This window comes from Leptonychotes weddellii, chromosome 3 (assembly GCF_054177405.1).
Source record: "Leptonychotes weddellii isolate Sample4059 chromosome 3, ASM5417740v2, whole genome shotgun sequence".
In the NCBI taxonomy this organism is placed as follows: Eukaryota; Metazoa; Chordata; class Mammalia; order Carnivora; family Phocidae; genus Leptonychotes; species Leptonychotes weddellii.
The window spans coordinates 60,443,014-60,453,892 of NC_138371.1; the positions used below are offsets into that span (position 1 = coordinate 60,443,014).

Sequence of the window (10,879 nt, forward strand, 5' to 3'; positions counted from 1 at the left end):
TTGCACTCTCCCATGATACTGTAATTGTTTTAGGTCACCTAATGAAATACTCTCTTGCTCAAATAAGGGTCTTTGTAAATGCCACCTCTTCTCCCTGGAAATGCTCTCTACTACACTATAGCCAACTCATACTTGTTCTTTAGTACTTATTTTGAAAAAGATTTCTAGTAGAAAGTTATTTACCATAGTATCTCACCTGTTTAGGTCTACCAGTTATATATCCCCATAGCATCTTATATTATTCTTCCAATGACTAATTTTAACGCCGATCTTTTCTTCTACTAGACGGTCAACTTCGTGGGGGCAGACACCATGTCTGTAGTGTTCACCACTAAATCCTGGCCATTTTGCACAGTCAGTTGACTATTGAATGAAATAAATTTTGCAACTCATTTATTACTAAATGGAATAACATGTTTCCTTTTTAATGATTTTTGATGATGTATTGATATGATATGGTCTAAAAATACAGCATGAAATTTGTCTTCATGTATACTGAGTACACAAGTTTCTACACTTTGTTTTTTGAAAGAGTGTGCAGAAGGCAAACATAGGTGGAAATTAATAGCCTCCTGGGATTTTGTCACATAATGATCTGAGCCATGGTTTTATGGCCCTTAAAAAATATTTACTCTTTATAATGGTAGATTTTAATTATATGTAATGAAGTAAAATATAAATTTCAATATTACTAAACAATAGAAAGAGTGATTATTGTCCCATAAGTCACAATTAATAAAGCATTTATGCTCAAACAGGAGTTTTCCACATTGCACAAGTATCCTTTTAATTATAAAAAAATACACTAATTTAAAGATCCTGACAGACACTCAGAAAAGGAAAGCAAATAAAACTATTTTGCTTTTAAAACAAATAAAAGATAACCAGAGTTAGGTTTTCTGCTTTTGATTTAATAGGTATCTCTAAATAGAGTGTGTATCAGAATTCATCAATTTTTAAAAATCACTGTGGATTAATTTTATCAGTCACATACTTTTAAAATTCCTGGAATTTAGTGAGTGACTTTTTATAGCTTCAGATAATCATAATAAATATACAGATATAAAAAAAAAGTAGGTATGGATTTTGTTTTGGTGATACCGCACCTTGAAAAAGTACAGAAACTTCACATCAAGGCAGATTTCAAGGGGCAAGAACTAGTAATAAAACATGTAAATCCTACATTATTTTCTAAACATATAGGCCAAGACTTCAACAAAATATATTTTTCAAAAGAACAATGTATCCTTAAGAACAATATTTCCTTAAGAACCTTGGTATATAAAATATAATAGAGGCAGACTAACCTTAAATAATTTCTGGAAAAAATGATCCTTTTAATCTATTAACTTATTTATACCAGGTAAAATGTGTTAACCTTTGATTGATTCTGCCAGTTGGCAAATCTAAAATATTTTCTGTGTGTATATGATGAAAAGAAACTTCAAGTTTATACTGAATATGGTTTATGTACTCTTTGACATGGAACCTGAATATTTAAAATACTGGCATGCCTACCCCTAGCTCCGTGTAGATAGGATGGAGCAATGTGAGCTTTAAATTTAAAGCACCAAAAAAAAAAAATAATAATTAATTTAAAGCACTGAAGGACAGACCAGATGTATCCTTTACCAACCACATGGGCTTCAGCAAGTTGCTTAATTCTTGGATGTTCAGTTTTCTTATGTAAATACAGTACTAATGCTTTCCTTAGAGGATACAGTTATTTTTATTACTATTAATCATTTGCTTATTGAATATAAAATGTAGGGCATTTCTTTATTATTCTTAAAGAAGGGAAAGTCATTGTTTGTAAATCTGTTCAGGGCCTTTGTAATGTTCTATAATATCCAGAGACGCTGCAGAGGAATTTTTAACTCTAAACTAGAGGGAGAAAACAGTTTAATGTTAGAGTTTTGTTTTGTTTTGTTTTCTTAACATAAAAATGGAAAATTCAAAGCAGAGTAGGATAGGCCTCTTTCTACATATCAGTGCACATTTCTAAGCTAGCAGAAATACTAACTAAATGTCACCTATATACTTTTAACTCTGGAGTTGTTTCATTCTATGATTAACCATCTTCCTAACTATGTGATAATGCATGATGACTTCTGAGCATTAAAAGCAAGGGACATGGAAATTGTAAGTTGCTCCCCTTCCTCTCCTACAGGCCTACATACTTCTTCGCAGGGAAAACCGTAACTTTTTTTTTTATTTCTACAGGGATACCATATAATTTTGGGATGAACTAAAAAGCCTACTTCTTTTTTAATGAATAGTAAGTTGAAGCCCCTGAAAATAACCTTTAGAACACATACAGACAGCGATATTGGCAGCGCACCTAGTACACTGTATCTGAGAGTTTTCGTCTGTTGGGTGGAAAATGCAAAGAGCACGGGGCTGAGAATGAGAAGACCTGGTCTGAAGTTTTAGCTCTGCCACTGATACAAAATGTAGCCTTAGAAAGGGAGTAAACACGTCTGGGACTTAATTAAATCGTCTGCAAAATGAGAAGGTTGCACAATCACATTGTGTTTTAGTCACTGACAGCTCCAAACTCTGGTGCCGTATAAACATTTTCTTCGCGATGTGAAGCCGGAAGAAAGCAGTGATTTATACAGAATTCTTTGTGGAATTCCTTAACAATATGAGAGTTTTCCTTTACTAATCTTGCAGCAGTTGCTGCTAGAATTGTAGCTACTACAACCAACAACAGCTATCATAGCAACCACTTATCAAGTACCTACTAGCTGCTAGTCACGATGCCAGGTACTTATACATTTTATTATTATTAATGTATAAAATTTGATTCCAATTTTATAGATGGAGAAACTGAGATTCAAAACAGTTGTAATACCTTGGCCCAAGGTCATAGAGCAATAGGTAAATCTCAGAGGTGGGGTCTGAATCCAGGTTTTCTGATACCAAAAGCTGTTTTTCATTTTCCCACTCGGGGATGACAGGCAGTCCGCACTAGTTGTGTGATTTGGAGTGTCGCAGTCTTTATTATGATTTTAAATACCATCTAAATACTGATGTCTCCCAAAGTTTTATCTCCAGCCCTGCCCTTTCCTGAACTCCAGATCTGTATTTCTATCCAAGTACTCAGCTCCTCCACTGAATGTCTAACAGCCATCTCAAAAACACATTCAAGGGGCGCCTGGGTGGCTCAGTTGTTAAGCGTCTGCCTTCGGCTCAGGTCATGATCCCAGGGTCCTGGGATCGAGCCCCGCATCGGGCTCCCTGCTCGACGGGAAGCCTGCTTCTCCCCTCCCCCACTCCCCCTGTTTGTGTTCCCTCTCTCGCTATGTCTCTCTCTGTCAAATAAATAAATAAAATCTTTAAAAATATAAAAAAAAAACCACATTCAAATCTAATTCAATTGCTCAGCAAATCCTATCAGCTCTTCTGCAAAACACATCTAAGTTCGATGCCATTTTGCCACCCTCATTGTTTCTACCGTAGTCCAAACCACCAGCGTCCCTTGCCTTCATTATGGCAGGAGGTCCCCAATCAATTCTGCTCCCAAACTTTCCCTCCACGCAGTCTAATCTCCACACAGCAGCCAGAGTGGTATTTATAAAATGTGAGTTGGGTTATGATATTCTTCTGCTGGAAATCCTTCAGCCATCACTCTGCATCTCATTCAGAGTGACTTTGGTGTCCTCATCATGGCCTACAACTGTAGCCCCTGCCCTCCACTCTCACTGACCTCATACCCTACTACACCCTGCCTTTCCCACTTCACCCCATCACTCTGGACTCCTTGCTGATTCTCCTTGCTGAACATACCAGTTGTACTTCTATCTTTATACTTGGCCTTCACATTTGCTATTCTCTTTACACTTAACGTTCCCCTAGATTTCCATGTCTCAGTCTCTCCCTTCCTTCCGATCTCTACTCAGATGGTATCTTTTTAGAGAGGACCTCTCTGATCTAAAATAGTACATTGCCATTCTTCTCTTTTTACACAGCTTTATTTTTCTTAAAAGCTCTTATCACTAGTTGACATATGGTTTATTTTTCTCATCTTTCTCCTCTCAAACACACATAGATATATGAATGTAACTACATGAAAGCAGGAACTTTGTTTTGTGCAGTGTTGCATCTAATGCCTAGAAGAACACCTGCCATACATTAGGTACTTAGTAAATACTTGCAAATGAACAAATGAATGAGTGACAAATGCAAAATAAGGTGGAATATGCATTTTAAGCTAAAATAATAAAAACTGACATGAAACATTTAAAACTCTGATAAGGAATTTTAGGAATATGGATCATTTTTAACATGTTTACTATCTAGAAAATATAACCATATTTTATTTAACTAGCAAAACAAGATATTAGGCATATCAAAAGCATTTTCAGCTTTCAAAATACACCCTGGCACAAATATAGTAAGCATAAGCATAACCTCTTATTCTGCCAAAGTCAAGAAACAAAGCTAATTTGATATTCAACAGCTCCTAATGAAGATAACAGCTCTTTAAGAAACAAGACAGGATTTTCTTTGGAAATAGATATATTAGTCTAAGCTTAAAATACAAATTTCTTTATTGCGAACGGGCATTTTCTGGTTTATAAATTAATGATAATAAATACACAATGACCTCTTAACTGTGCCCAAACCCACCGCCATCACCATTTCCAAGCATTTTAACCTTACAGCAAAAGGCATGTGCTTCAAGTCAGAAAACCAGGATTTGAGTGTAGGGCTTGTGTTGAGAAGAATAAAAGACAAAATCACTAGCAGAATCATTTGCAAACCCTACAGTATTATATGCATCAAAGTTTACTAGGCTCTCCCACCAAGTATGCCACTATTGCCAAAAGACTAAAGAATTTATCTATCTTAGACTTTTGGTCCACTTCCTTTTTCTTTTCTTATATCTTTAGTCCAAGATGAAATATGTGAAATATAATATTTTAATTCAGGAAATTAGAGATTTTTAAAAATCTACTTTTTCTACATTAGAAGAAATTTGTGGCTTATCAGACATTTGTAAGCATCTAACCGTTCACTTTAGCAAATCTTAATAGATTTCCCTGGCTGCCTTCACATAACTAACATCACTCCAGGCCTCCAAGCAACTCTGCCCCTTGAAGATTTTCTTCTGGGAAGCAAGTGCAAACCCTCAAATTCAAGTTGTCTCAATTCTCAGAGAGCCCCCACCATAAACTCTGTCCTTAATGCCTGGATCCTCTGATCAAAACTTCTAAAACTGCCCTTGTCCTCTGTCACTGGGAGTCTCTTTTCTCAAAGGGTCTTAAATTAGGACTCATGGGTTCCCTAACTTCCTAGAGATGATCGTGTTCGTGACATTTTCAAAAAAATACATGATCCCCACACAAAAGGTTTAAAATAAAAACTGCTTTTTTCTTTATTAGCTTTCTTAATTCCATCCCATCACTCAGATTCAGGACAAAATAGTTTTTTCTGACCTATTCAGACCTCCCATTTTGTTACTTGTTTTGCATCTAATTTTCTAGCCTCTGACTCATTAGTCCCTTATTTATTCAATGCATACTCTCCTAGTTATCTACTCTTAACAGAGCATTGGACATAAGTTTGAGTTTTCACATAATTTCATATAAAAATAAAATTTACATAAAGGGTGTACAGTTATCTGATAATACGATAAATAATTTATGGAAAGATTTATTTAATGCAAAGATTACAAATACCCAAAACATAATAATAGACCATAATTTATAATTCAGGAGACCCAAATCTAAATCTCAACTTTATTATTCATTTCTAATGCTAACTTAAAGACCTTTATGCTCCATACAATGGGTTATTTTCTTGAAAAATAGAAGTAAGGAAATGTTATTCCTTTAGATAATTCACAAAAAATTATTAAATCTTAAAGCATAAAAGAAATAATGAATTAAAGTATGTTGATGTCTATGCAAAGGACATAGGGGAGGAAGAGGAATAAACTAGATGTTAAAGGGAGCCTGAATTCTAGAATGCCATGCTTCTGAAAATGTCATTTACCACACTGCCTGGCAAGTCTGGGGACATGATTTACAGCCCCTCCATCCAGAACTGAAATGAGTTCCCGGTACCAAGCTTATCCCACACCCCGAATTCCTCACTTTATCTAATTTAAACATTTTCATGGACTACTGGAGGAAGTAGGTTTTTACACCGAAAGTCTTACCATGTCCTGGAATCCCTGGCCTGATCATGTCATGGAATCCAAGGCAATGACTCTTTCTAAAGAAGAAACAACGTTAAAAGTTGCCCTGAGACTCTGCTTAGATTTCAGTTTCCCCTTCAGGAACCTTACCTCTGGTTCCTGATGCATATCAGTCCCCATCCCAAGGTTTAAGTGTTCTTCCTGTAAATGCCCCTGCCTGGCAAAGCCCCAGTCTTCCAAACCTTTGCTTCCTTGGTTTTCCCAGGGCTGGCTGTCAGTCAGACCACTGTCCTTCACCTAAAATAAAACCTCTCATTCACAACTACTCTATTTAACTTCTAAGAGTAAATCAAATTACCATCTCCCACCAAGGTGTCATCAATCTCATTTCTAGGAAGTTGCTACTTCAATAAGGAGAATGAAGAATAAAATGAGGATGTATGTGGTTTTACAGACAATAAGCCTTTGGAGAGAGACAGTTGTAGCAGAATCTTTGACTTGAATAAAACACAGGAACAAGTGAGAAAGAAAGAAAAGAAAAGAAAAGAAAGAAAAAGAAAGAAAGAAAAGAAAAGAAAGGAAGAGAAAGAAAGAAAGAAAGAAAAAGAAAGAAAGAGAAAGAAAAGGAAGGGAGAGTGGGGGAGGGAGGAAGGAAGGGAGGGAAAGAGAAGAGAAGAGAAAAGGAAAAGAAAAGAAAAAAGAAAGAAAATAGAAAATCTTTTCCCCAGTAGGATGCTATTGGGGAAAAGAATTGGAGAGATACCTGAAAGGCTAGTGTGTATACAATCACAACTGTAAGCATTTACTAACTCAAAGCTTTCAAATGCTGAAATAAAAAGCAGAAAGTAGTACAACTCAGATCAAAAAGATATAAAATTGTGCAATTCAGATCATGTACATATTTTCCAAATGTGAAAGCAGTAAGGAAAATTAGCTCATGGAGTTCACCCATTGCAAAACATTGTAAAATAGGAAGACGTATAAAAGGAGAGCCTGGCAACATGATCAACATTAATGAAGAAGTCTTAGATGCAGCAGCAGTTCAGAAGGAAGCAGAAGAGTCGGGAAGAGAGGAACTACCAGAAGATGAGGAAAAGGGGTTCACTTACCTATAATCCCATTTGCAATATGCTAACTGTTGAGTAAGAGGAAAGAAAAAAAGAAGAGCACATAACATAGCCAACCACATATTTTTTTTTAAATTCCCAGATCAATAATTCAAAGAACAAAATCATAATAAAGCAACTATTTGAAAAAAGGATATGAATGTACCAAAATCTTAATAGCTAATTTTCTAATAGGGTTGAAGGGAGTTAAAATGTACAGGGCAGGGGTGGCACTGAATCGCGAGATTGCTTTCCCTTTATTCAATACTATAAATGTCTGAAAGAGAAAACACAACATATAAAACAGAATTTAGGATCTTAATATTAAAATTAAGAACATTTTAAGAGAAAGGTAAGACCATCATTTAAAATTTTGCCTTATAAAATACTATAGTAATACACTAATTACCAACATACAACATGATGATAGGGGCTTTTTCTTTCCGTGCACCATTAACTTTCCTAAATTTGGTAAGTGACATAAGGATTCAAAGGAGGAAAAAAACCACAAAAACCTGTAGTCAATGCTCCGTAGGAATTTAGCACCTTTTATCAAGTTTTGATATCAGTATTTTAAAACTATATTTGTAATGCACAAAAAGCATAAAAATGAGACTTTGATTACTTCTTCATTTTGACAAAAAATTTTCATGAGAACTTCAGAGTTTTCCATGTGTGTTTTTGGATGAGCTTCTTTTGGGGGTACTTAAGTCACCTACTATTATTTCTCCTGCAGAGAGCCGTGGAAAGGGCAAAGTACAGGTAATGAAGGCATAAACCTGCTGCTGATCAAAATAACTTATATAGAGCTTGAGATTGTAAAAAGGAATTTAAATACGATTTCTGGAAATATAATATAACCCTTGTTTTCACTTTTTGCTTCATCACTTTTTGCCCTTCCTCATTTACCCAACTGCATGATGCCACTTCAGTTCTGTTTGTCCTGGGAATGTAGATTCAAATGAGTACTTCCAAAAGACTTGTAGGATAAGGGGTCCATTACATGCTCAAGCGCACCCAGCATCCTAGTGATGCTTTAGACAAAGGGGAGGAGGCACATCATTCTTCACCAGACATCTGTGGGACTAGTCCAGAACCAATTAGGAAGTGGGGGAAGTAAAGACAACTTGACTAAAAACTCACTTTCTTATTGATATAGTACGGGTCCAGGTCCTCCAAGGGCTCTGACACCATCTCTGGAGGAATGTCTCCGTAAATAAATGGAAGAGATTTCCCTGCTTCCAAGTCACTATTTGGCTTTGGGCCATTTTCATCATCCTCATCCTTACGCTCTTGTTTGGGTCTCTTAGCTTTCTCTTCTGCAATGCGCTGTTCAATAGCAGCAAGGGATTCCCTGGTAAAGAAGCGGAAGCTGTCAGGTCCTGGTGGTACCAGCACTGACTGTGCCATCTTTTCATCCTGCTCCTTTAATCACTGTTTAGCTCCTTGCATAAGAAAGTGCTATGGAAACAAGAGACAGAGAGAGAAGAGAGAGAGAGAGGCAACAGTCATTAGGATAAAAGGTAACTGTGGCAATAACATGATATTGAGATAAAATATATAAACTAAGCTCTCTGCAATATTTTACTAAGGAAGCTGTATTCACGGGATTCTCATGCATGCATTCATTTGCTTGCGTGGAGATCTGTCTTTCACATTCAGTAGATGTCTATGAGGTAATCTAGTCTCCCACTCCCAAAATGTTTCAAGTGAAAATAACCAATTCAGAGCTCGGAAATGGAGGATACTGGTTTGTGCTTGCTGTTTCACTGTGAATATTTTGGCAGCCATCTTTTTCAGCATCCTTTCTGAAAAAATATCAGGGATCCAAAACAAGAGATGAATAATCACCCAAAATTATAGAACCTGGGCTATGCAAGGATCTTGCATGTACCTCTCCATTTTTTCCATGTTCCTTTTGGCCTACTTTTCCACCTTTAATAGCTTATTCAAAATCAATGCACCTGGTAAAGAGCTCTGGAAATCCTGAAATGCCAGGCTATGGAAACATAGGTAGATACTGCTTGAAAGCAAGGGAGCAGGAAGGAGCGGGGAATGTCCGATTGCATTTGGAACTGCTTGGAAGCTGCACAGGAAGGGATCCAGCTCCTGCCAAACTGGGCAGGAAGTCATCCACGTCAGAGGTCTGGATCTTGGACCCCCCTGGCCGAGCAACCTGCTGCTACCTAGTATAATTGTTTCTTAAATTAACAAATTTGCAGTACTTAGGAAATACTGTAGAATTAGTTCATTTTCTCAAATGAGAAAATTTCATAAAAACCTAAAAAAAAACCATTTCATAAAAACCTAAATAGCAGATGTAGACTTGAAAAAATAACAAGTTTAAGATAGTTTATCTTTTAAACAAACTCCTATTTGTTGGTCTTTACCATAGAAATGGAGGCTTACTGTAATCTAATCATATTTCACCGGACTAACATATATAACTTAACAGAGCACACCAATCATTCCAAATGTTATCTCTGAACCAGTGGCAAGAGTTTCTATGATTTTTGAAATCATACAACCAAAAGCTTAACTCCTGCATACCATCTGTATACAATCACTTATCTATTTTTCCTTCTTTTTAAAATATCAATCCATTGTAACCCCCATCCTACAGGAATGAGAATTGCTATTTAATTATATGAAGTGCATTTTCAAAGAGTAAATGCATTAATATCCAGATCACTTCTGTAGCATATGCCAGATCAAACAGGGAAATTTAAAATAACATAAGCTACTCTATCGTTTTTATTTTTATTTTTTTTCAAGTAGACTAGGACCTTTCAGCCACTAGCTAGCAGACTGCCCTCTCAGTATCACACTGTCTCCAAAACATCCCTCATTTACCTTACCCATCCCCAGAGACCCTCATGCCTCGACAGACATAGGCATGAAGACGGTCCATGCATACTCCATGGAGGAAACTGCCATGCCTGGATGCTCTAATAGAAGAGACATGCTAAAACATGCAGCCAGCAGCTTCAAAATGAAAGTGGTCCTCTGCAGATTCCCCCAAGGATTCTACTGTAAAGGTAGAGAAGCATCACAGAGAATAAGCATAATAAGAATATTAAAACATTACCCCTGCAGAATCTTTTACACCCAGAGTTTGGGATTGATAAGCTGGCACCAAGAAGACTGCAGCTAAAATTCCATCATTCTTTTTTTCTTTTTTTCATTTTTTTTTTTTTTAATTCTCCTTCAAAGACCACACCTAACTTCCTGTAAAAGGATTCTGGTAACTGAAGTAAGAACAGGCATTTCCTGTTTGGGGACTACAAAATGGCGTTATTATAACTACCACTAGAGGGCGGGGGAACTGCGAAGAGAAACCCCTCACAGTGTATGTACACACAGCCCTGTGTTTGAAGCAGCCCAAAGCTTTCACTAATGGAGCTCTGATTTTTCACAGGCTTTTCTTAGAACAAAACGCTAAGACTTTGCTGATTTCAATCATTAATTTTGCTAACAGATTAAGCTTCTGTTTATACTTTTTATTTGCTAAGCCAGAAGTCATTCAATCAATACAAATAATTCAAATTAAAAGTAAAAAAAGAAAGTAAATACTGAATGTTAAAAATAAAAACTCATAAAAAAGCAATTATATTAATGAAAGTCT

The 10,879-nt window shown here is 36.3% G+C and overlaps 1 protein-coding gene across 1 annotated transcript in view; it reads right to left on the bottom strand.

Annotated features, from left to right (window-relative positions):
- The window catches only part of LOC102727007 (sodium channel protein type 2 subunit alpha), a 71,092-nt gene extending 60,644 nt beyond the window's left edge, over nucleotides 1-10,448 (bottom strand). Inside the window, exons 1-3 of the mRNA XM_081815475.1 lie at nucleotides 10,343-10,448; nucleotides 8,398-8,715; nucleotides 7,413-7,531 (exon numbers count right to left, since the gene is read on the bottom strand). Of these exons, the coding sequence (XP_081671601.1) occupies nucleotides 7,413-7,531; nucleotides 8,398-8,664 (386 nt within the window). The 5' untranslated portion in view covers nucleotides 8,665-8,715; nucleotides 10,343-10,448. The remainder of the gene's footprint in view (nucleotides 1-7,412; nucleotides 7,532-8,397; nucleotides 8,716-10,342) is intronic.
- Nucleotides 10,449-10,879: the final 431 nt, after the last annotated feature.